The sequence below is a fragment of the Mercenaria mercenaria genome, chromosome 9, assembly GCF_021730395.1.
Source record: "Mercenaria mercenaria strain notata chromosome 9, MADL_Memer_1, whole genome shotgun sequence".
Lineage (NCBI taxonomy): Eukaryota > Metazoa > Mollusca > Bivalvia > Venerida > Veneridae > Mercenaria > Mercenaria mercenaria.
The window spans coordinates 66,730,979-66,758,859 of record NC_069369.1 but is presented as its reverse complement, the minus strand read 5'-3'; the positions used below and the strand labels follow the sequence as shown (position 1 = coordinate 66,758,859).

At 36.3% G+C, this 27,881-nt stretch overlaps 1 protein-coding gene across 2 annotated transcripts in view; it reads right to left on the bottom strand.

The window, feature by feature from the left end:
* Positions 1–9,303: 9,303 nt before the first annotated feature.
* LOC123547366 (interferon alpha-inducible protein 27-like protein 2A) overlaps positions 9,304–27,881 on the bottom strand; it is a 110,437-nt gene continuing 91,859 nt past the window's right edge. The window contains exons 1-3 of one of the 2 annotated variants that reach the window (XM_053551618.1): positions 11,391–11,530; positions 10,028–10,090; positions 9,304–9,837 (exon numbers count right to left, since the gene is read on the bottom strand). In XM_053551618.1, the coding sequence (XP_053407593.1) occupies positions 9,551–9,837; positions 10,028–10,088 (348 nt within the window). In that variant the 5' untranslated portion in view covers positions 10,089–10,090; positions 11,391–11,530 and the 3' untranslated portion in view covers positions 9,304–9,550. Of the gene's footprint in view, positions 9,838–10,027; positions 10,091–11,390; positions 11,531–27,881 lie in introns of those variants that run through there. The other variant, XM_053551619.1, reaches the window with a different exon arrangement.

Below are 27,881 nucleotides of genomic sequence, written 5' to 3'. Positions count from 1 at the left end.
TATATGGCGGCCATCTTGGATTTTTCGGCCATATTGGATTTTTCGGAGTGGGTCTCATGCTCATTTTTTGTATTTTGCCCTGAAGTAGTTATGTACCAAGTTTCATGCTTTTCCCATTTTCTGAAGTATTTTTACACCATTTTACTGTACTATAAGTCTATGTAAAACTTGGGACCCCCGGGGCGGGGCCTTTTTTCACCCCAGGGGCATAATTTTAACAATCTTCATTGAGACCCCGGGCGGGGCGGGGCCTCTTTTCACCCCAGGGCCATAATTTGAACAATCTTCATAGAACCCCGGGGCGGGGCCTCTTTTCACCCCAGGGGCATAATTTGAACAATCTTCATAGAGAACTATTAGATGATGTCACATGCCAAATATCAAGGCTCTGCGCCTTGCGGTTTTGGACATGAAGATTTTTAAAGTTTTTCCTTTCGGTTTTCATGGCAACCAGAGTTCTGCATGGAATTCAATTCTTTGAACAATTTTGAAAGGGGACCACCCAAGGATCATTCCTGTGAAGTTTGATTGATGTAATTCTGTCCAGTGGTTTTCAAGAAGAAGGGTTTTTTAGAAAATGTAGACGGACGCACGACACACGGCGCACGACACACGACAGACGACGGACATTGAGCGGTCACAAAAGCTCACCATGAGCCTTTGGCTCAGGTGAGCTAAAAAGAAAATTTGTTTGTTTTACATGATTGTTAGATCGAAATCACACTTAAAATCTATAGGAGTGGCACTTTTGAAAATATTGCACCTAATGTTCGCTCGTTGAAAGAAATTAACACTGAAACAAACATATTTTTTATATCATTAGGTTTTCATAATCTGAGAGGGGGACCTAATTTGAATAAACAGTCACGTAGGCACTAATTAATGACTGTACAGTTTTTACCATAATGATGAATAGCAAATATTTGCATATTTTTAACCAGCAATCAATTAAGTTTCAGTAAACATTTTTGTCGTAATTAGTCAGTTTGGTTTCAAAGACACAACCACTTTAATAAAGTGAAGAGTTGAGTTGAGTTGACTGGAAAAGGAATAAAGGTGAGTCTTTGTAAACTTTAGTTCTCTACATATTATTTCAATTATGCTACATTATTGCTGTTAATACAGTTGTTATTATTGTTAATACTTATGTCAAAATAGGATAAAAAATGGTCTCATATTTTACATGTCCAGGACAAGTTTATTTAGTCACTAACCTAATAAAGCAAAATGTATTATACCCCTAGAGTTTGCCTTTTATTTCGCACGAAGGTAGGATAAAGTTGTTGAACACGTGGCTAGGAGAAACATGTACGTGTAAATCCAGTTATAGAAGTACCACGATCAGGAAGAACCTAAAATAAATTTGATTTGGAAAGAAGACAACATCAGCAAGAAAAACATATGAACTGGACATTCCATCGATTCATGCTATTGCTTTGGAAGGTGGGTCTTCTCCCAAACATCAAAAATGATTACATTGTTTTAGAATTTTAAACCTGGTATTATGCACGGCCAGTACAATTCTGTAATGCTCAATAACCATTTTCTACGAGGGAAATGATAAACTATTTATGTGTTTAAGATTTTATTTCAGGGAAAGAATTAATATCATGAAAAAGTAATTTTGATGTCGTTCTTTTAGATCGCTAAAATTTTATCATATCTGCTATTTTCAAGAAAATACTCGAGAGAGGAAATCAAAACAAAAAAAAAAGAAAATGTTTAAAATCATATTGCAAAGGAAGTGTGAAAAAAAACAGTTTTATTATACAGTGTATGTTGTATGAACATCACTATGTCTTTGCAAAAAGGAAAGGTGCTTTTTGTCTTTTCTTAGCACATATTCTATTCCTGACAGAACACAAGTAATTTCATAAAGATAATCTCATTTAACAGAGCTCTCGTAATTGCAAAATTTCAACACTGGTCACAGTAGAACTGAAATAAATGTAACTTTACTTTTGCTAATTTGATGAATATTATCCTACATTTTCCTTAAACCCACATTTCTACTCATTGTCCAGCTGCTTGTCAATTTCTCTTCCTACAGTGGCACCAACCAAGCCACCGACAGCGACACTGGCGATACCGCCGATACTGGCTACAGCAGCCACAGGGCCCACGACTGGTGCCAACACTGCACCACCGATTCCGCCGGCAACAGCATAACCGACAGTGTTAAGCCAACCTTAATTGTAACAAAAATAGATAAAGATAGCGAAAAACAATACTTTCAACACTGTACAGGATTTAAATCTTTTGACGATCATTATATCCAGAAATTGTTACGTTAGATATGCATATATCCCTTTTATTCAATGTGTGAAACATATTGAAAAATTGTAGAAAAATATCAATCTTTCTAAAATATACATCGGCTAAAAGCGAGACAGATTGCGAAGAGATATGCTTACCACAATGTGCTGGCTGAAGAACCAAGGAAAGAACTACAAGACAAACTATTGCTTTGTGAACCATTCTTCTGTAACAATAAACATCAAAATTCAATGAAATTTAAATGACATTTTATACATTTGAGCACTTGCTAATACTTTCGTTTTAAGTAAAAGACTTAATTAAGTAGTTTATATGGCAATTGACTACATGTACTATGATGTAGCGTACTGCAAGTGTGCAACACATAACAGTGGCTATTGAATACATGTACCTTTAAAAGATCAATACAGCAGATAGATTGTTGATATTGGTATAGAATCATTCTTTTATATTTCAGGGTTTCTATCATCTATGACACTGAAATAAATTTTCAAATGGGGTTTCAAATAATTATTTCATTTATTCATTACCTCTTGGTACACAGAAAAATATTAAATTCTGTGCACAAAGTAACTCCAATTGAAAAATAGATATTTATTTTACCATAATATACAGTAAATTAACTAAAACACAGTTTTGGTCTATGTCGGTTTATTATCATAGTTTTCAGTTTTCATAACTTCTGACAGATTGCCAAAAATTATTTCATTCTTTGAATGCATTGCACCGATGTATTCTGATTATAGCACGCCGAATATGATATGATCCAAGCTATTCGCTAACGGTTTCTCTAATTGCAGTAGGCTTTAAAAGCGAACAGCATGGATCCTGACCAGACTGGGCAGGCTGGTCTGGATCCATGCTGGTCGCAAACCCACTATGTTGGTTTTCTCATGGCTCGCCTCATATATTGATATGACAAGGATAATATTGTGGGTATGTACATGTTAAATTCACCTACTCGTTGTTAACAAAACAGTTACAGTATTTTTTCCGATATATCTTACTGATTTATTCGAACGGAAAAAAATCATATGTCCTGACTTAAGTCAAATATCAATATTGTCCTTCAAAAGTAAAAAAAAAAAAAAAATTTGAATAAAGTGTTGTAAATTTCTATTTTGTTTCGTCAATTTTTTTTTTTCATTTAAAGTAAAGATAAGTAACACCTACCTAATCGTTACTTCCTTTCTTAACGAACCTCAGATTTCTGTACCAGGCCAAAATAGTATACCTCTTTTTATACGCCCCGTCACACTAGGCTATTTGCAACAAAAGCTATAGTTATTTTCTGAAAATCAGGGACACATACCTTATTTTCAGAAAACATCAATACCTTCGATCTGAAGAAAAAAGGTTCAATAACGCCGACCTCGTATTACCTGAAAATCGGAAATATCTATTGAGATTAAGCTATGTCCGTTTCATTTGCACGAGCGCTAAAAATCCCATGGAGAGGCGGGCGACAATTTCACAGCAGTATAAGCCTAATTGGCGGTTGAAAGTAAATTAAAGGTTTGCTCATTTGAACGCATACTGTGATTGGTATATATGTGTACGTTTTCCCTATAAGTAAAACAAGGCTTGCTTTGTTTCTTCTGGCAGGTTATATAATAATTTGCTGTCATTATCACACTTGTCATAGCTTTATGAGAACAAGTGGTTCCAACGTTGTTTGAGCGATGAATTTTACGTAGAACAGATGGAAAAATATGGCCGAGTGTATAAAGTTCCGCTTTTGAAAGTATGATCTAAACGAATTTCTACCCGTTATATAACGAATAGAATGAAAATGATGGGTGCACCTGGACTGCAATTGTCTCCGTTTCTTAGCACAGGTGTCCACTTAACTAAGAAAACAAAGCATGTGTATTGGGATTTGTTTCAGAAAAATTGGCCGAAAACCTAACGCAGCGCAGTTTCGAGTGGGTCGCTACGCAACGCAATCAAGTGGTTATCGTTCTGTGTCTTACTTGCAAAGTCTTATCCGTCATAAAAAGACATTAGAACCTCACACAGAATAACTTTAGAACGTTTTATATCGTTATACTGATCCTGCCATTTCTAATATATTGCACTTTTACATTTTTTTGTGTTCGCTTAACATTAAACATACTTTTGCGGACATTGTCAAGAAAACAACAACAATTTCAAGCAAAAATGAATATCGAACAATATCATCAACTTAATATTAGTTAGTTACAAGGCAGTCTGAAAGACAGCTATATTCCCCGCCACTGTTATGGATGAGGTGATCATTTGACCCAAGTTTCGTGAATATCCTTCAAGGGGTTTAGGAGATACAGAGCGGACACAAAATGGAAGGCTCAAACCTTTGGACTTGTGTTGTGACCCTGTACCTTGAGCCGACATGGCTGACTTATAAGTTCTGCACATCGTCTTAATGAGATGATCATTTGACCCAAGTTTCATGAAAATCCTTCAAGGGGTTTAGGAGATACAGAGCGGACACAATAATGTTCATAATACATGTATCGCATGATAGTGTAATTATATTATTGTATGATATATGTGATGCCGCAAATAAACTGCTTTCTGGATTAAAACTGTGTTAAATTGTGACTGTGATATAAAACAGTTATTTTCCACGCACCATTCCGAGTTTGCATGCTTTTCAATACATAGCAAAAACGCACTTATTAAACAAAAACAACAGACAATCAAACACAGAAGAATTATGATTGTGCGTGATTCTTCTTTAGAAGTCCAACATATTGATATCGCTATTACGGCAGCAAGAGAAAAAATATGTAGTAATTAAGATTTTGCAAACCAAATAGCACCAGATCTAGGTACAAATGAAGTTTTATTTTAGCTCTCGTAACAAACGAGAAAACCAGTGTGGCTCCGGAATATGTGGTGCGTTACTTGAAAAACGGTCTTGCGCATTCATTGGTAATGTAATAGTATACCAAAATCGTTCATCAGTATCATCTTTTCTTAGTTTTGATGATTTATTAGTAGGTATTAACTCACTTTCAACTGAGTTTATCTAATGTAACAGGTAATTAACTGAATGGCTTAAAAATAAAATCTGTACAGAATGTTCCAATGTTTTTATCGATGCTGGAAAACTCGTCTTACGCCCGACGTGTGAGATGACTTATGAATGAAAATATGCTACGTTACTAAAGTAGTACCTAAAAGAAACACATTCGTTTTACCTTTGATTTCTTCAGGTTATCAGAAAATATGGCATACAAAAAAGGAATTAATCACTGGTTGTAGGTATGGATTGAAATATCCGGCACTCCGGTAATTGTTTTGCGTTAATTCTACAGAGCATCGTTACCATCTAAACAGTTATCCCTGAGCTGGATATTTCCATCTACACATACGATCAGTGAAATAGTCTTATAATCTGACATCAAGGAGACGAATCATGTCAAGGAAAATGAAAACTAGTTCATTCATTTATAGCAATGTTTTTTACTATCTCAAATTAACGAACTTGTGGACACATGAAAATGCTCCAGATAATGCCATGCTCAATGCTAGTTGAGCGGAAAACTTGACTTTAGAAGGAAAACAACCATAAGTACATCCAAATGAAATTAAGTGTGCACTAATGGTAAATTTGATGTTAACGTAGATCTTGAACGACATTTTATATGAGAGATAAGACCAGGAAGTAAGACACAGAACGGTATCCACTTGATTGCGTAGCGTAGCGACCCATTCGAAACTGCGTTGCGTTAGGTTTTCGGCCGATTTTACTGAAGCAAACCCAAATACTTCTATGAAAATACACATGCTTTGTTTATAGAGGTAGCCCTATAGATAAGAAGTGTTTTAATAATTACTTGTTCCCGACAAGCACTACATATGATGCGATATTATCAAAAACTGACAAATATTTCCTTCCCCCGCCGGACTGTACATCAGTGTTTGAATAAACGGCACAAATCTCAGCTAAATGGACACCTGTGCTAAGAAACGGAGACATTTGCGTTCCAGGTGCACTCATCGTTTTCATTCTATTCGTTACATAACGGGTAGAAATTCCTTTAAATCATACTTACAAGACCGGAAATTTAAAAAAAAAATCGGCCATATTTCTCCATCTGTTCTGCGTAAAGTTCACTGCTCAAACAACTTTGTAACCATTTGATCTGATAGACTTTAAAAGCTATGGCCAGTGTGATTATTGGTAGATGAGAACGCCACACCACCGTAACACTGTGCTGCAATGTGTACCTAATTTAATCTATTGACATTCCTAAAATTGTCCTTGTATTAAAAAATCAAACTATTTATAGAGTGCGTAATACAAATAAGCGAACTTAATTGATATATACTACTACTTCGTGCTTTTAATTAAGGCAAGATGCATAATAAATCTGGACTAATTAAATGTACTGTCACTACAGTTTAAATCACCATTTAGAAAAGATTGTTAATGTGTGTCAAGCTGTATTATGGGTAATTTGAAATGACATAGGAAAAATACATGTATAGTCATTATGCAAGTCGCATACTGTTTCAAAAGACATTGTGCGATTTTATTGAAAGATTTTCATGCGGTTTAATTTATTCTTTTCAACAGCTAGAGGACTAGATATGTCATTCAAATTTGGCATGTTTTTGTGACCGTGCAGAGGAACACACAAAAGTAACTATGGAACTGTTCATAACAGGAGAGTAAATAAAATTAAATGTAAGTTTATGCATACGTCGGTTTAAGAGATATTTATATAATTATTTGTAGATTAATGAAATTTAAAAAGAAAGTCACAGGAATATACCTCACTTTAATAACCAAAAGAAGAAACGTTTAACAACAGTCTTCGATAAAAGCAGATCCGGCTGTCAGTAGATCGAATACGCACTTCAAGACATCGTACGGCAGATGTCGTCACGAGCAAACTCAATAATACGCTAAATAAACATAAAATATATTGAACAAGTTTCGCAACGGACATGAATAAAACCACTGGACTGTGCCGACATTTAAAAATCCATCAGTCGACTGCAAATTAAAAGAAACTTAACCTCCGTACCAATGGCGTTGGACTTATATGCTACATTTCTTCTATAATGTGAGGGAAACCTGAAATGCATGTTATGAACTTCTGAATGACGACTGTGATCTTAACCAGGATTTTGCACGCGACATGTACCACTTTCAGTGTTTACAGGTTATATAGATTATGTATTAACCCTCTAATGAAATTATGTTAGCAGATTGATAAGTGGTATATGACCGACATACATGTAATTAAAGAAATCATTTGCAGGTTACCTCTGTCTTCCAATCAGCCTATGTATTTCCTTTCAAAAAACAACAGAGCTTCATTGAAAGATTTTGCTTAAACCAGCCCACCTCTTAGTAAACACTTTATCAACTTAACCAGTAATTTAATAATTAAGTGGTTCAGTTCTCATGTGCATGTGTATTATGTAAAAATATTGCCGATGACTATGTCGTCAGACATTGCGTTCTCTGATTCGTCTGCGAGCCAACCTGTCGAGAGTCAGTCGATCTCAAATCTACCATCGACAACTCAGTTGCGTTTTTAAAATCATCTCCCAGTACTCATTTCATGAATAAATAAAATACATGTAATAGTGATGGAGTAGTGTAAACGATTACAAAAGGTCCAAATATTTGCGAAAATCCTAGTGACTTGATAAATTTCAAAATAAATTAGCACAAACACTTGGTTGACAGTCAAAAAGTGAAATAAGGCAAAAATCAAGTTCACACGAATATATCATGTACAACTTCTTTCATTTGTAAATCGGGCGCCTCCTTGCGCGAGTTGATTAGGTCGCTACCCGCAAACCACTCATCCCTCATCTGTGAGGGTGGGGCAAACATCTAGCTGGCTTGTGGAAAGATAGTCGGACAAAAATGCCCGAACGGACACACAGGGTCATCAAAAGCTAGAAAGCCGTATGAACAGAACTTTTGTCAGTGTGACTTGGACATGTGTTGTTATGTAGGGATAACGCATGTTTTTTCGTGTTATAACATCTGCAGAATCCCGAGGGATTGGTTGGTACCCGAGCCCGTTAGGGCGAGGGTACCAACGTATCCCGAGGGATTCTGCAAACGTTATCACACGAAATGAACATGCGCTAACGCTATTCTAGCATAAAACGCGTAAAAACTGATAAATAGATACAATGTCTCTCAACTTCATTAATTTTTCACGAAATGCGCGGGAATGTCTGAGTTGTTTTTTACGTTGACGTCATTTCGTTTTGAATTATCCGTTTTGGGGCCGAATGGCGTTTACGCTTTGCCACGGAACGCGCATTTATAAAAAAGTGTTATAACAGCACGCGAGCGCGAGAATCTCTCTGTTAACACACGTTTTCTCTCCTGTTAAAACACCCCCGAAAAGTGACAAGAACAGCAGTTTTATGCTAGAATATTTTCTGGTCCTTTTAGATTATGGAGTCCATTCTATCTGTATGTATAATGAAGTTCCGTTTTAGCCGGTGTTAGGGGACAGGAAGGATGTTCCACGTTTCATTACCTGTCATGAACAGTCTCAATCCGCCCGAGTCTTCTGTTACTTTGTTTGGTTGCATTCTATACCTCGAAAGAATCTTCTTATAGATTTTATTAAAACCTTTAACTTTCCCAGGGAGGAGTCATTGTATGCAGTAGGTTCTATAAACAGAAACTCCGGCTGTGTTTGGGGTGTTCTGTGCTTCGGGAAAATGTGGAAGTTCAGATAACTCTTTTCAAACTATACTATTAAATATATTCACGTTTGTTCACATAAAATAACAGGTTTTTTGTGCGTTTTTATGTGTTGACATTTAGGTCACATCGGGATCCGGCACTATCAATATTTACATCAAATGTTGACTTTACATCTGTAACGTTGGACGGGTGTGTGTGTGTGTTGGGGGGGGGGAGGGGGGGGGGGAAGGTAAATTGCTTACAGGAATAGAAAATAGCTTAATGCAAAAACATGACCCGTGAAACTTAGTGTAGACATAAAATACATCAACAATAATAACAAAACTAACAAATAATGAAACGAAATCAAAAGTTTACAACGTGTATTTAAGATATATCTGTTTTGTTTATGAGATATAAAGTACTGTTTTACTTGTGTATGAAAATTTATTTTTGACACGATTAAAGATAATTTTCTACTTAGATTATAAGTATGATTGTCTTCTTTTCATTTCAGTCCAAGAACTTTTAATTAAATTGTAACAATTTGTCAAAGATTATTCAGCAATGGTCTAATTTTGAAACACGCTGCAACTGTTCTGTCGAAAATTACTCTCAGCCATTTTCACATTTTGACTTCTCATACAAGGCTCCGACTGCCGCTCCAGCAGCCCCTACGGCTGCCTTTCCCGCCAATCCTATTCCTGCGGCACCGGCTGACTGAGCAATTGAAAGAGCAGAGCCAGCCGCAACAGTGCCTCCGTATGAAGCCATCCAAGAGGCGGCAGCACTTCCGGCGGCAATACCACCGGCACCAAATCCAGCTGCTCCCAATGCTATCGGGGCGACAAATGGAGCAGCAACAGCTCCGGCGATTCCAAGACCAATTTCGTACAACCAACCTAAAAATTACAAAAAGAAATATATGAGAAAAAAGCAACAATAACCCGTTGATTATAAAGCGGAAGTTATTCTGAAATATAATAACTTTTGAGCGATATGAAATTTGCAATACAGATGTAGGGAACAATTTAGATATGCAAATGGTAGTGGAAATGTTTAGTATACTTTTAGACATTAAGAATTACTTACCTTCGGTTGGTTGCAGAACCAAAGAGGCAATTAGAAGGTAGATTACTGTTCTGTAAGCCATTTCTGAAATACAGAAAATAAAGTCATTTACACTGTGGTTTATTTTTTTCCTACCCTGCACATTCTTTGTAGCATTATTTGATTTTTTCATTCTTTAATATTGCTTAATTTTTCTAATACTTTCAGAATGTATTGTAATGCAACAATACTGATACGAAAAAAGAAGAAAAAGAAGGCGATCCACCTAGATTTCATCTTTGATTTATTCAGATTGTGTCCAGCTACATATACAGAACAACACAACCGGTTTCCCTACTTGTACAGATCTTCTGACGTCAAAATGAAGAGACCTTACAGTTACCCTTAGCCAGTTATTTATATCAGTTATATTTTTTTTTTTTTTTTTTTGATTTAACGTCGCACCGACACATGATAGGTCATATGTTGACTTTTCCAGCTTTAATGGTGAAGGAAGACCCCAGGTGCCCCTCCGTGCATTATTTCATCACGAGCGGGCACCTTGGTAGAACCACCGACCTTCCGTAAGCCAGCTAGATGGCTTCCACACATGAAGAATTCAACGCCCCGAGTGAGGCTCGAACATATATCGATGAGGGGCAAGTGATTTGAAGTCAGCGACCTTAACCACTCGGCCACGGAGGCCCCCGTATCAGTTAATATACCTATAGGTCTGGTTGAAATATATTGATAAAAACTGTTTTCTTAAAATCGCGTTTTCTGACTGTAATTAGAAAATACAAATGTAGATGTAGAGATCACTCCATTCGTTTACAAATTGTATACAGAAAGAGTTTTACACATTCCAGTATCACAATTTTCTACATACATAGACTATGTTCAACGTTATATCAATTTGCCTTTTATAGCTGGCAAACATACTTGTATACACAGAGCTTTCCTTTGCACTATAACGTGTATCCTTCTAGATATTCCACCAACTTTTTATAAAACAAAAATGCTTTGGACTGGTTTCAATAATACGTTTTGTAACCATGACGTTGGTCAAGTAGGCCTAAGTTTATTCGTGTTTGATAAGCAACTAATTTTAGCAATAATTTTATGCACTTCTCCACTAGAAGATTGTCTGGCGTATGCGAAGGAAGAAATTCAAATGCTACCTATATTTTTATCATTAGTATCTATTTTGAATAATGTAATGTTGTTTTCTATTTTGTCGTTAAATATCAAAAAATATTTAAACTAACTGATGTCAGGTTTATTTATTTATTATCATTATTATTTTGATAACTTAATGTTCCTCCTTTTATATTATGAAGTCTGAATGTTTAAGCAAATGTTTGTAAAAAGCAAGAAAAATCGGTAGTAAAAACAAAACACTTACCTAATAGTTATTCTTGTATTCCGTTACACCTGCGGCTTTGAGCTTAAAGTTCTGCCGGGATCGCTTTTATATGCTGCTTAACGGCCACGTATACAGTGGAATTCCACCAACTTGCGGAAAATCCAACCATTTTCTGAAAATGATTTAAGCCAGAACTTGAGGGTCGATAAAAAACGGTAGTCGTGCAAATACGGTGGTTTGTTTACCTCCACTTTTACGTAGCGACCACTCTATATAGGCTTTATATAAAGTAAATTATGTTTGTTGTTACAAAATTAATTTTCAGTATAGCAGGATTAATGGAAGAAAGTAAAAGCGGGAAATCGAGTTAGGATCATCTTACAAGTTTGTGCATCCCATCTTAAAATTGTTTAATATAATGTGACTGTGCGCGTGATATAGGTTTATTCATTTATACCCATGACAAAAATAGTTATTTTTTATTATGATAAATCTCCGTATCATTTTGTGACAACCTATACTCATTTTGTGATTTATGATATCATGGAATGTAAATAGTGATATCTCAAGATATGGTCATATAACTTGAAAAGCGAAACAAAAAAAATATTTAAGTATATCACAGGTCGAACGTTTTTTCAGCATTAAGTTGTCCATAGATGGTGTGAATACAACATATGAGTTTGTATTACAGATAAGAACAAAACACTGAATTTAGCATGTTTTAAAAGTTACTGAGTGCATAACAGTACGTCGACACGCCGTCCAAAGTCTTTAAAATGTTCTACTATAAAATGACATATACCAGTTAAGTGTAACGAAAAGGAGAATAGTGAACATTTCATTGATTTCGATGTTCGCTAGTAGTATAGGCAGCTCTTTGTGTGTAAACAAACGGGCGCCATCTTGGATGACCTAGTTACTATTTATAGTATCTCATTTGCATATAAGAGATGAATTCACTGCACATGTGCGGCGGCCATTTTGAATTTTATTTTTAGAATGACATCGTCTTCCTATTTTAAGAATGACCTCACTCTGCTATTTATATCTCCCAGAAGTATATAGAGCTGACTTATATATCTATCTAGGGCGTGTTCGCAACAATGTTTAAGATAAATACGTTTTAATGGAAAAAGAAAAGAATACTTTTTTTATGCTAACGATGTTTCCTCCTTGGCGTCCACTGACAAAATGACTCCAACCATAAGCGTAATGATACTAAATGCGCATGCTCGGACCTATTTTTTACACTGACTTCATAAGCTATATTTTGATAAGGTCATGAGTGCATCAAACGTGATCATGGCCACAATATCTAGCGTGTGTTGATTTAAGGCCGAATGGACGGACAATAAAAAGTAAACATGTCAAAGTTAATCCCCTTTAAAGTCGCCACAATGTTTGGCGAGCGGATGCGTTAACAATAGCCTATTCAACTGTCAAAGTTAATCCCTTTAAAGTCGCCACAAGGTCTAGCGTCTGTTGACTTATGGACGGATGCGTTAACAAAGGCCTATTGATCTGTCCAAGTTAATCCGTGTATTGAGTGCAGGAAGGGAGGAGACATCAGGTCTGGGTCACATATGGACCGGGGTACCTAATTCATACCATCAATAATATGATGTTAAAGAACAGTTTTCTAAAAAAAATTGCCAACATTTTCAATGACCATCTAGAGTTTTAGAACCAGTAAAGGACTTCTTGAGAAAGTTGCTAAAAATCATCAAAAATAAGACGTTTTAGGGTCCATTTTTACATTCTGGGTATCTGACATTTTTGAAAAGCCTATAGGGTACACTTTACCATAACCTATGTACCAATCGGAAATGAAGTCATTAAATTTCAAAGTCATCCTACAGGCTCGGGACTGGTGCCTTTAGAAAGATCCTTTCGAGTAGGCTCGGAAAATTTGTACTATTATGAATCTATCTCTATCCGTTTTCCAGATATTAAGATTAAAATCGGAATCATTCATCCGGAAACATCCGGTCTCACGCCTTCAGTATTAATGATAACCTAGGCATGTTGGGCATCTAACCAAAGGTCTTGATGAGTACTATAAGTTGGTACACTCAAACCGGAAGTGAAATCAATCATGCGTAAATTTCACATTTTCTGCGCGTTCCTAGACTCGAACCTGCTTAAGTGAGGAATCTTAGGAAAGGTATCGTCAAGAAGATTCGGAAAATGTATACTTTGATAATCGTATTTCAAAAAGAGACCGAAAAAATGAGCCGAAATCACTCAAGCGTTAAAACCTTGCTAACTCCTTCATAATTCAACTAAAGCTAGGCATGTAGGGTATCTAACCAAAGGTCTCGATAAGTACTATAAGGCACTAAACTTAAACCTCAATTGAAACCACTCATGCGTAAAATAGAACAATTTAACCTCTTTTTTGTATATTAAAAGAACCATTTGAGAGAAAATGTTTAATAATGATATAATTACGTACTGTCTATGGCTTGATCAATCATTAAAATAAAGGGCATTAAAACGATATGAGAATAATTGATATTCTATTTGTAAAATGAAATTATAAGATAAGATATTACCTACTCCTCGATATCTCGCGCTAAAATGAACCAACATGTGTGTGACACTCTTGATACCTAAGTCTGTGCAGGATTTTACAAGACCATACATGAAATTCGACCTTTTAGATGTCAGCGGACATGAAGTATTAATATTTTTTGACTTGAGATCAGCTTAAGATAATGTATGAAAGGGAGCTGGACAATGTTGACACTAATACTTTGAAAACTGTAAAAAGCGGATTAAATTTCGGCCAATTTTTTACTTTTATGAGAAACTTATAGAAACGAGTATTTTGTGTTCTAAAACTTTCGTAGTCCTTTAGAAGCTGTGTGGCCTCCGTGGCCGAGTGGTTAGAGTCGTTGACTTTAAACCATTTGCCCCTCATCGATGTGGGTTCGAAACCTCATTTGGGGCGTAGAATTCTTAACGTGAGGAAGCCATCCAGCTGGCTTACGGAAGGTCGGTGGTTCTACCCAGGTGCCCGCTCGTGATGAAATTGTGCACGGAGGGGCACCTGGGGTCTTCCTCCACCATTAAAGCTGGAAAGTCGCCATATGACCTAAAATTGTGTCGGTGCGACGTTAAACCCAACAAAATAAATAAATAAATTAGGATGCTGTCTTAAGTACAGGTAGGTTCTAGAAAGCCTATTTTGACCATTCTAGGAAATCGTCAAGATTTTCAATGAACAGAAATACAGTAAACATTGAACAATCAGTTTTTCCTATTTCGTGACACACTTTCTATTCATCAATTCTGAGATGTTAATTTCATGTGATAGAATTCATAAAAATCTTTCAGTTACATACCCCATTCTCGATTCGATTTTCAATCGTTATCGAGTTATGACATAACAGCGATTTTTAAACTCTCTTTCTTAAACTTTCCAATAAACTCTTGAAACAGGTAGCGTTTGAAAGATCTCGTCGCATAGGTTCAGAAAACGTATAGATATTTATCTTTATCTTGATCCGTTCTCAAGATATTGGCGTTTAAAGATTGAAGATTTGTTACGTCATTGCAAACTTTTTGGGCGGTAAATTCAAATTTCGCAACCAAAATTTTCAAAATGTAATTTCTTCTCTATTTGTGGACCGATTTTAATGATCTTGGTGTCAAACAAAAGCGCTTGAAGAGAACTAACGATTGCAGGCATCCCACCGGATGAAATCACTAATGCGTTAAATATCGATTTTCTCCTTTATTACTCAACCGAATATACCCGTGTTTGGTATCCTACGAAAGGTTTGACTAGTACTATCTCATTGTTTGCAGTAAAAGAATATGGGGTCACTCACGCGTAAAATGCGCAAAAGTTAGCTTACCAGATCCTTACACTTTGATATCCAAAGTTGCAGTGAACGAATTTACAGGGCGAAGTATAATTAATAGAGTCAAAGCAACGTTCTGATTGGACGATGTAAGAAATAGCAATGCACTGATTGGCTAGCGATATGACGCATTCTGATTGGTTCAAATTCTCAGTTTGGTTCAAAGCTGTTCCAAACTGGAATGTTATTTTACTTACGAAATCTGTAGATATTATTGATGCAATTCTTCATTTAAAACTGCTAGAGACGCTTATTGCTAAGCATGATATCAGTTTGTGAAACAATATTGAAGAAATAAAATACAATAAAGGAATATGTTGTTTTATTTGTGTACACTACAACACCTACCGACGCTTGATCTTTTCTGTCAAATCAAATTCAAATGTATGGGTCATAAATAACAAAGACATATTGTTCTTTCAATCTTTTATTGCCAAAGCTTTATCACTAAAACAGACTACATGTATCAACTAAATAAGACAAAATAAAGTCATCATTCAACTTCTTGCAATACACATCAAACGGTTTTAAAATGTCCTTCATTTTTCGTCCAGAACATCGGTTTATAATGTAATATACGCAATACAGTCCGCATATGTTTGAATCTGTATCCTGTATTTGACTGAAGTTCATCCAATAACGCTTCTTTAACACTTGCTCAAAATGAACTTTGTTGTGCTCTGGTCTATTACCTAGTGAATCGAAAAATTCGTCGGGTCCCCTTTTAGGAAAATAAAAGGCCACCCAGTGTTTTCCTGATCCCTGGCTCGTGTCTGTATTTGAAATAACGTATTGTCCCCTACGTATCTGAAGTTGATCGGCAGCACATATTGTCACAGGGTACTCTTTTAACATTTCCTCGAGTTCATAGTTGTTCATTTTAAAATGTATAGGTGTTCCAATCCATAGTATCTTGGGTCATGCTTTCGCGATATTTATTACGTCGTCGGCTGTCTAAATCATGACTCATAGTTGTGTCCATGTCGCTTCAGATCTTTATGATTTCGTGACCGTCTTATTTCCGACCTAGCAATATCAACCGCTTGGGCTACGGGTGTCACAAGTTTAACTACTTGGAGATCTTCCCCTTTTTGTTCTTGTTTCATTGCTTCCCTTTCTTGTTTCTCTTTTTATTCAGCCATTTTTCTTCGATGTCATCACTTAGTTTATTATCCTCCATTGAATATTCTTCTTTGCTTTTATGATCGGGCCAACAAAAAGGTCTTTCTAAGCGCAATGGCTTGCCGAATAGATTCTTTGACAGTCATGTCGTGCTGACTTCTTAATTTCTTAGCCGACAGTAGAATCTGCTGTTGAGTTGGATCGTTTTGTAGCTCATTAAAGTCAATTAGAAATCGAGCATAATTTTGTCTCAGTCTCTTTCTTAATTGAGGCAATTCGTCATTAGCAGTGCGACGGTAAGCTTCTTCAAAAGAGAGCCCTTGTTCTGTATAGTTGTTAACTTTAGCTCTAAATTGTTCTTTAATAGATTGTCTGAGGGGATCCTGAAAACGCTTATCCCATATCTCACGACGTGATCGCTCTTCTTTAATCTCAACTTTTCTACGTTTACCTGGAGGTCCCTTGATCAAAGATCGTTTCTTTACAAAGCTTGTGTCATTATTTCTATTTTCTGTTTCATCATCACTATCATCATCATCATCATCATGGTCATCATAATCCTCCTCCTCATCTTCATCCTTGTAATCATTTTTGCCAGATAAGTATCCTTCTCCATTGAAATAGTCTTCTTGTTTATATTCATCATCTGTTCTTTTTCTCTTTTCTGGATTGTTCGCCTCGAAAATGTTGTTCTGGGGTGCTCAATTTTAAGTCTATTACCAAATAACCGTGCGGTCTTCATGTCGCTCGTTCAAACCGTTTTATAAAATGTTAGTTACTAGACGAAGGGTAAATTCTTCTTGCCAATGTAGCAACTTGTTGTCTGTCAATAGGATTATTAAATAGCACCAGATACTGCGTATTCAAAGCGATATCCCTACAAGCTTTACCTTGAGGGAACAAATTTTGGGTGAGATATACGACAGATATGTTCCTGTGGTGACTACCCTTGGTAAAGAGATCAGCAATTCTTTGATGGCAATTAGCTTCAGTCATCAAGTCGTCAAAGACCAGCAGGTTCCTTTGACTGACATTTATATATTGGGAATCATTCAAGTAGTCTGGAATATCGTGAAGAAAATTCGACCCAGGGGATTTCACGCAGAAGTTCATCATACAATGGTTGCCATTGTCCAAAACACCATATAATACGCTGAGGCTGAGGCCTTACAAGATTTAATGGTAACAGTTTTCTTGTCCATTCAGTTTTTCCACTACCACTTGGTCCTGAAACGACCATAGAAAATGGATGTTGAAACGTCGTCTCTCTTGAGATGTCCCATGTTTGTAATGGCGGTGAAAAACTGTCAGTGGCTTCGTCATTTCCGTGGACATAACGTTGATGTCTCCGCATGTTGTCAATCCTGGAGAAAGACTGATGGCAAACAGGACACTGTTGCATTTATGAAACCGATGTAAGTATCTTATATCAAAAAGACACTGCTTTATTCTGTTCTGTTAGCCATTCTTACGCTTTCTTGGGACAGAGGAGAAGGAAGAGGAGAAGGAGTGGAGAAGGAGGAGGAGTGGAGGAGGAGCAGGAGGAGTGAAGGAGGAGGAGGAGGAGTGGAGGAGGGGAGGAGGAGGAGGAGTGGAGGAGGAGGAGGAGGGGAGGAGGAGGAGGAGGAGGTGGAGGAGGAGGGGAGGAGGAGGAGGAGGAGTGGAGGAGGAGGAGGAGGAGGAGGAGGTAGTGGAGGAGGAGTTGTTGGTATATACATTAGCTCGTAACACCTTCAGTCATGGTTAAATTTACTCTTGACTTATACGACTTATATATGACTTGTGCGTGTGATCCCTGAGTGACCAATCAGAATGCGTCATATCGCTAGCCAATCAGTGCATTGCTATTTCTTACATCGTCCAATCAGAACGTTGCTTTGACTCTATTAATTATACTTCGCCCTGTAAATTCGTTCGCTGCCATTTTGGATATCAAAGTGTAAGGATCTGGTAAGCTAACTTTGGCGCATTTTACGCGTAAGTGATCCCATATTCTTTTAGTGCAAACAATGAAATAGTACTAGTCAAACCTTTCGTAGGATACCAAACACGGGTATATTCGGTTGAGTAATAAAGGAGAAAATCGATATTTAACGCATGAGTAATTTCATTTTCGGTTGGATGCCTGTCATCGTTAGTTCTCTTCAAGCGTTTTGGTCTGACACCAATATCATTAAAATCGGTCCACAAATAGAGGAGAAATTACATTTTGAAAATTTTGGTTGCGAAATTTGAATTTACCGCCCAAAAAGTTTGCAATGACGTAACAAATCTTCAATCTTTAAACGCCAATATCTTGAGAACGGATCAAGATAAAGATAAATATCTACACATTTTCTGAACCTATGCGACGAGATCTTTCAAACGCTACCTGTTTCAAGAGTTTATTGGAAAGTTTAAGAAAGAAGGTTTAAAAATCGCTGTTATGTCATAACTCGATAACGATTGAAAATCGAATCGAGAATGGGGAATGTAAATGAAAGATTTTTATGAATACTATCACATGAAATTAACATCTCAGAATTGATGAATAGAAAGCGTGTCACGAAATGGGAAAAACTGATTGTTCAATGTTTACTGTATTTCCATTCATTGAAAATCTTGACGATTTCCTAGAATGGTCAAAATAGGCTTTCTAGAACCTACCTGTACTTAAGACACCATCCTAAAGGACTATGAAAGTTTTAGAACACAAAATACTCGTTTCTTTAAGTTTCTCATAAAGGTAAAAAAAATGGCCGAAATTTAATCCGCTTTTTACAGTTTTCAAAGTATTAGTGTCAACATTGTCCAGCTCCCTTTCATACATTTTCTTAAGCTGATCTCGAGTAAAAAAAATATTAATACTTCATGTCCGCTGACATTTAAAAGGTCGAATTTCATGTATGGTCTTGTAAAATCCTGCACAGACTTAGGTATCAAGAGTGTCACACACGTGTTGGTTCATTTTAGCGCGAGATATCGAGGAGTAGGTAATATCTTATCTTATAATTTCATTTCACAAACAGAATATCAATTATTCTCATATCGTTTTAATGCCCTTTATTTTAATGATTGATCAAGCCATAGACAGTACGTAATTATATCATTATTAAACATTTTCTCTCAAATGGTTCTTTTAACATACAAAAAAGAGGTGAAAGTGTTCTATTTTACGCATGAGTGGTTTCAATTGAGGTTTAAGTTTAGTGCCTTATAGTACTTATCGATACCTTTGGTTAGATACCCTACATGCCTAGCTTTAGTTGAATTATGAAGGAGTTAGCAAGGTTTTAACGCTTGAGTGATTTCGGCTCATTTTTTCGGTCCCTTTTGGAAATACGATTATCAAAGTATACATTTTCCGAATCTTCTTGACGAGACCTTTCCTAAGATTCCTCACTTAAGCAGGTTCAAGTCTAGGAACGCGCAGAAAATGTGAAATTTACGCATGATTGATTTCACTTCCGGCTTGAGTGTACCAACTTATAGTACTCGTCAAGACCTTCGGTTAGATGTCCAACATGCCTAGGTTATCATTAATACTGAAAGCGTGAGACCGGGTGTTTCCGGATGAATGATTCCGGTTTTAACCTTAATATCTGGAAAACGGATAGAGATAGATCCATAATAGTACATATTTTCCGGGCCTATTCGAAAGGATCTTTCTAACGGTACCGGTCCCGAGCCTGTAGGATGACTTTGAAATTTAATGACTTCGTTTCCGATTGGTACATAGGTTATGGTAAAGTGTACCCTATAGGCTTTTCAAAAATGTCAGATACCCAGAATGTAAAAATGGACCCTAAAACGTCTTATTTTTATGATTTTTAGCATCTTTCTCAAGAAGTCCTTTACTGGTTCTAAAACTCTAGATGGTCATTGAAAATGTTTTTTTAGAAAACTGTTCTTTAACATCATATTATTGATGGTATGAAAGAAGCACCTCGGTCCATATGTGACCCAGACCTGATGTCTCCTCCCTTCCTGCACTCAATACACGGATTAACTTGGACAGATCAATAGGCCTTTGTTAACGCATCCGTCCATAAGTCAACAGACGCTAGACCTTGTGGCGACTTTAAAGGGATTAACTTTGACAGTTGAATAGGCTATTGTTAACGCATCCGCTCTTAAATAAATACACGCCAGAAATTGTGGCGACTTTAAAGGGGATTAACTTCGACATGTTTACTTTTTATTGTCCGTCCATTCGGCCTTAAATCAACACACGCTAGATATTGTGGCCATGATCACGTTTGATGCACTCATGACCTTATCTAAATATAGCTTATGAAGTCAGCGTAAAAAATAGGTCCGAGCATGCGCATTTAGGATTATTACTCTAATGATTGGAGTCATTTTGTCAGTGGACGCCAAGGAGGAAACATCGTAAGCAAAACAAAAATGTAGTCTTTTCTTTTTCCATTAAAACGTATTTATCTTAAACATCGTTGCAAACACGCCCTAGATAGGTATATAAGTCAGCTCTATATACTTCTGGGAGATATAAATAGCAGAGTGAGGTCATTCTTAAAATAGGAAGATGATGTCATTCTAAAAATAAAATTCAAAATGGCCGCCGCACATGTGCAGTGAATTCATCTCTTATATGCAAATGAGATACTATAAATAGTAACTAGGTCATCCAAGATTGCGCCCGTTTGTTTACACACAAAGAGCTGCCTATACTTCTTTCGCTCATGAATATCAAAATCTCATAAATTATAATATTATTTGATTCGGTTATAATCAGGCTCAAATACACATGCTATTTTAGTATGCAAATTGTAAATTAAGTAAAAAAATAAAATTAATGTTAGAAAACTTAAAATACTAAGAATTATTACGCTATCTACATATCCGAGAAAGTTGTTGATTTCTGCGTAAAGCGGTATACTTTGCACTTTCAGAGTGTTTCCAAATATTCATAATAGTAATAGATATTTCAAGTTTTTTATTTCATTTGATACTTGGTATTTTCACTGGTCACATTGACACAACGTAGGTCATACGTTGACTTTTTCCAACATTACTGGTGGATGAAGACCCCAGGTGTCCCTCCAGTTTTATCAGGCATAAGCGGGAACCTTGTAAAACCATTGACCATCCGTAAGCCAACTGGATGGCTTCCTCTACAAGCAAAGTTCAAACCAACATCGGTGACGGGCACGTGATTCGAATTTCAATTTTAATATGCTCATATGATCGAATTACGTTCGGGATACACTCATTTTGAAAAGTGTCCACAGGAGAAAAAAAGTAACGGTGATCCAGAATAACGTATTTTTACCTCGACTATTTGAATTTTTTCGCCTGTGTCCGCGTTGGCACCAGCGTAACAAAAGCTTTGCAAGTAAGTATGTTTCTTCGCAATTATTGCGCTGCATCCCGCATGTATCTAAAAGGTGTTCGACCGCGAGTCAAGGAACATTAGAGGACTGTTACAAAGCCTGTAAAGTCTTTTCAATACTTACTAAGTTAGATACTGATTAGACGCATGCATGCTAATGGTAAAGTTATAAACACACTGATACAGACTTACATGAAAGGTTACCTCCCCACCCCCACAAAAAAAAAATCTGTACACTTGTTTAGTTATTCAATTGAATTAATTAGTTATTCAATTTGATTAATCCTTTAAGAACAGAAACGGGACGGTATGCAAAGACTCTGTAGATTATGCTCTTTAAATGTGGTCGAAGATGAGAAACGCTTTTGGTTGATTTAGAACTAAAAAATCAGATACGTACCGATTGGGGTAGAAACTGTTGTCATTGCATATGCTAATATGACACCAGAACAGAAACTAACTTACCTTTTAAACACATACTCTCGACAATCGGCAAAATATATTGTTGAATCATATTTGTGCAGAAGATCAACAATGTACACCATCTAGTATAAGGATATCTATTAAGGTATTGGACTCATAATTGTCATGTTTAAAAAATGGCATTTGCTTGGTATATTCTTAAAGTTGACCGCGTTTCGCACTGTATTGCAAATTTTAAACAACTCTTACCGTGCTGTTTTTCTTATAAATTTTGTATAATTTATGGTATTTCCACAAGCTCAAGTAGAGACAAATTTCAAAGTGATGGCCACTGTCCAAAACGTTTGCTGAGAATTCATTATACCATTAAATTTGATAAAAGAAACACCAGACTATTGGTAAACAATTGTAAAACACAAAATAAAACTATCAATATGTTTTTTCTAGGGTGCCTCAAGTAAACGGATTTAATCAGACAGAATTCTAATTCCAATATTCAAAAATTAAGGTCGGATCCTGCGTACCTGTTTTGAATTTTTCTCATTTCATTCAAAAATACCCTTGAGGCAGAAGTAAAACCTACCTACATTTCTTCCACAACATGTAATCTAAAGTGTGAAGGCAAAATAGAGAACTTTTACCGCATGTAACTTAGTATTTTTAAAGATGTCTATCTCTACTCCTTCTGTTTCAGAGGTAAATTCACTTTGAACAGCAAGAAATCGCTTATCAAATTAGTTTTTTCCAATTTTGAACAATAAATCAATAATAAGTCTGGAAAGAAGTAAAAACTTACTAAAAATAAAGGAAAATAAGAAAAACAAATTTGGTCCCAATGGGACTTGAACCTACGCCCCACAGAAAATTGCTGTCAAAGTAAGTTTATGGTAGGAACTGAATACTCTTCAAAAAGGAGGTACTCTATTACGGGTCTAATACCTTAACAGCAAAACATTAGAAATATCATTTAAGAATTCTACCTGTAATTATAACTAAAATCAAAGGTTATTGTTGTACCCATTTTATTATTAATTAAAGATTTGACCTCATATCACGTATTAAATCAATTAGTGACTTATAGGTCATAGGTCCATTGGGACGGCTGCTTTGTATGCTTACTTATTATGATTTAATTTCTGTTATGTTACAATAATAAACTGTTTACTTATTAACTTTCTTACTTACTTACCTTTCATTAACATTCAGTCACATTTTACTAGACTATCTTTGTTCTAAATTTTGCCTTCAAGAAAGTCTAAAAAAAGGGTCAATTATGAAATGTTTACTATCTGATCTGTAACTTAAGGCCTTGCCATTAAAGACGAAACTTTACTCACTGTCACTATATGGACTGTAACTGTATGGCCTTGAAATTTAAAACAAACGTTACTAACTGTAACTATACGGCCTGTAACTGTATGGACCTGTCAATTAGTAATTGTAACTATATATAGCATGTAACTGTATGGCCTTGCAATTTAAAACGAATGTTTATTTAATGTTACTATACGGCCTGTAACTGTATGCCTTGCCATTGAAAACAAACGTTTACTAACTGTAACAGTGTGGCCTGTAACTGTATGGCCTTGGCATTGAAAACGGAAGCTTACTAACTGTAACTGTATGGCTTGTAACTGTATGGCCTTGCCATTGAAAACGAAGTTCACTAACTGTTACTATATGGCCTGTAACAGTATCACCTTGCCATTAAAAACGAACGTTTATTAACTGTAACTGTACGGTCTGTAACTGTATCGCCCTGCCATTGAAAAGGAACGTTTATTAACTGTAACAGTATGGCCTGTAACTGTATGGCTTTGCCACTGAAAACGAAAGTTAACTAACTGTAACTATATGGCCTGTAATTGTATGACCTTGCCATTAAAAACGAACGTTTATTAAATGTAACTGTACGGCCTGTAACTGTGTTGCCCTGCCATTGAAAACGAAAGTTTACTAACTGTAACTATATGGACTGTAACTGTATGACCTCTCCATTAAAAACGAACGTTTATTAAATGTGACTGTACGGTCTGTAACTCTTTTGCCCAGCCATTGAAAACGAACGTTTAGTAACTGTAACTGTATGGCCTGTAACTGTATGGCTTTGCCATTGAAAACGAACGTTTACTAACTGTAACTATATGGCCTGTAATTGTACGGCCTTGCTATTTAAAACGAAAGTTTACTAAATGTAACTATATTGCATGTAACTGTATGGCCCTGTCATTGAAAACGAAAGTTGGCAGGTAATTGTTTGGAATTACTATTGAAAACAAACGTTTACTAAATGTAACTATACGACATGAAACTGTATGGCCTTGCCATTTACTAAATGTAACTATACGACCTGTAACTGTATGGCGCTGCCATTGAAAACGAACGTTTACTAACTGTAACTATATGGCCTGTTACTGTATGGCCTTACCATTGAAAACAAACGTTTACTAACTGTAACTATACGACCTGTAACTGTATGGCGCTGCCATTGAAAACGAACGTTTACTAACTGTAACAGTAAAGCCTGTAACTCTATGGCCTGTAACTCTATGGCCTTGCTATTTAAAACGAACGTTTCTAACTGTAACTATATGGCCTGTAAATGTATGTCATTTAAAAGAGACGTTTACTAAATATAACTGTATGGCCTGTAACCGTATGCAGTTGCCATTGAAAACGAAAGTCGACTACCTGTAACTATATGGCATGTAACTGTATGGCCTTGCCATTGAAAACGAAAGTTTACTAACTGTAACAGTAAAGCCTGTAACTGTATGGCCTGTAACTCTATGGCCTTGCTATTTAAAACGAAAGTTTACTAACTGTAACTATATGGCCAGTAAATGTATGGCCTTGTCATTTAAAAGAGACCTTTACTAACTATAACTGTATGGCCTGTAACCGTATGCAGTTGCAATTGAAAACGAAAGTCGACTACCTGTAACTATATGGCATGTAACTGTATAGCCCTGCCATTGAAAACGAAAGTTGCCATGTAACTGTTTGGACATACCATTGAAAACAAACGTTTACTAAATGTAACTATACGACCTGTAAGTGTATGACCTTGCCATTTACTAAATGTAACTATACGACCTGTAACTGTATGGCGCTGCCATTGAAAACAAACGTTAACCAACTGTAACTATACGACCTGTAATTGTATGGCCTTACCATTGAAAACGAACGTTTACTAAATGTAACTATACGGCCTGTAACTGTATGGCGCTGTCATTGAAAACGAACGTTTACTAACTGTAACAGTAAAGCCTGTTACTGTATGGCCTGTAACTCAATGGCCTTGCTATTTTAAACGAAAGTTTACTAACTGTAACTATATGGCCAGTAAATGTATGGCCTTGTCATTTAAAAGAGACGTTTACTAACTATAACTGTATGGCCTGTAACCGTATGCAGTTGCAATTGAAAACGAAAGTCGACTACCTGTAACTATATGGCATGTAACTGTATAGCCCTGCCATTGAAAACGAAAGTTGCCATGTAACTGTTTGGACATACCATTGAAAACAAACGTTTACTAAATGTAACTATACGACCTGTAACTGTATGACCTTGCCATTTACTAAATGTAACTATACGACCTGTAACTGTATGGCGCTGCCATTGAAAACAAACGTTAACCAACTGTAACTATACGACCTGTAATTGTATGGCCTTACCATTGAAAACGAACGTTTACTAAATGTAACTATACGGCCTGTAACTGTATGGCGCTGTCATTGAAAACGAACGTTTACTAACTGTAACAGTAAAGCCTGTTACTGTATGGCCTGTAACTCAATTGCCTTGCTATTTTAAACGAAAGTTTACTAACTGTAACTATATGGCCTGTAAATGTATGGCCTTGTCATTTAAAGGAGACGTTTACTAACTATAACTGTATGGCTTGTAACTGTATGGCCTTGCCATTGAAAACGAACGTTTACTAAATGTAACTATACAGCCTGTAACTGTATGGCGTTGCCATTGAAAACGAACGTTTACTAACTGTAACAGTAAAGCCTGTAACTGTATGGCCATGCGATTGAAAACGAAAGTTTACTAACTGTAACAGTAAAGCCTGTAACTGTATGGCCTTGCGATTGAAAACGAAATTTTACTAACTGTAACTATATGGCCTGTAACTGTATGGCCTTTCCATTGCAAACGAGTTTATTAACTGTTACTATATGGCTTGTAACTGTATCGGCTGCCATTGAAAACGAACGTTTACTAAATGTAACTATACGGCCTGTAATTGTATGGCCCTGCCATTGAAAACAAACGTTTAGTAACTCTAACTATGGCCTGTAACTGTATGGTCTTGCCATTGAAAACGAAACTATATGGCTGGTCACTGTATGGCCTGGTCATGAAAAAAAAGGTTTACTAACTGTAACTGTATGGCCTGTAACTGTATGCCCTTGCCATTGAAAACGAACGTTTACTAAATGTAACTATACGTCCTTTAACTGTATGGCCCTGCCATTTAAAACAAACGTTTACTAACGGTAACTGTATGGCCTGTAACTGTATGGTCTTGCCGTTGAAAACAAAAGTTTACGAATTGTAAGTTTATAGCCAGTAACTGTATGACCTTGTTATTTACTAACTGTAACTATATGGTCTGTAACTGTATGGTCTTGTCATTGAAAACGAACGTTTACTAAATGTAACTATATGGCCTGTAATTGTATGGCTTTGCCATTGAAAACGAATTTTTAATAACTGTAACTGTATGTCCTGTAATGGTACGGCCTTGCTATTGAAAACGAAAGTTTACTTACTGTAACTATATGGCCTGTCACTGTATGCCATTGCCATTTTAAACCAACGTTTACATACTGAAACGTAAGAACTTGCTATTTCAAAAGAACGTTTACTATCTGTAACTTCAGGCCTTGCCATTTAAAAAGAACGTTTATTAACTTTAATAGCTGTATGGCATTGCCATTTAAAATGAATGTTCACTCGTTTTCTTGATATTAGGAATATTCTGAGAATGGGGAGTAGAAAACACTCCTATGGTATGGCATCCTTCCTGACATATCTGGAACAGTCGTCAAGTTCTGTCTCATCTTCTAATATTTATTTTACTGGCTTTTAATCTCTTAACATTTATGTGCGCTTTTCCCATCTATAATTATGCTTCATTAGGGATGTTATTTTAATGTTCTGTGTGCTTCTATCTCATTTCGTGAGGAAAACTATTTCTTGTTTTGAACATCATTTAAACTTTAAATATTTCTTAGGTTCAGGACCACAACCCTACCCCTTCCGCCCCAGCCAACTGTCAGCCAAAAATGTTTTTTAATATGCTGAAATTGTAACAAACCTTGTTTTGAAGTCGCGAACTATGCTAAGTTCGTTTCAGAATGCTAAAAAATATTCGCTGAAATTTGACAGGGGCGGAAGAGGGTGGGGAAGGTTCTGAGCCCAAATGTCTGTGGACAATAATGGCATACGCGCTAAAATGACACTTCTTCCTTAATTTGAATGACATAGTTTATACCTTACATTTACACGTTGATTCCGAATACTCCCCAGTCCCCACGGAACCTGATTTAGCCTTTTGACTGTCTCTTGAAGCTAACGAGGAATTGTCTCTTTTTCAAAAAGTACAATACAACTTGTATTAACAGAAGGCAAAATGCTGCCCCGTAACACAACCGATCTTTAGATACAACATAATTTGTTCTTTAACAACACAAAAAGAATTTGAAAAAGTGGTCTCTCAATGCAAGATGCCTCTTTGTAGATTCGGTCCCTCAAGGAAGTTCG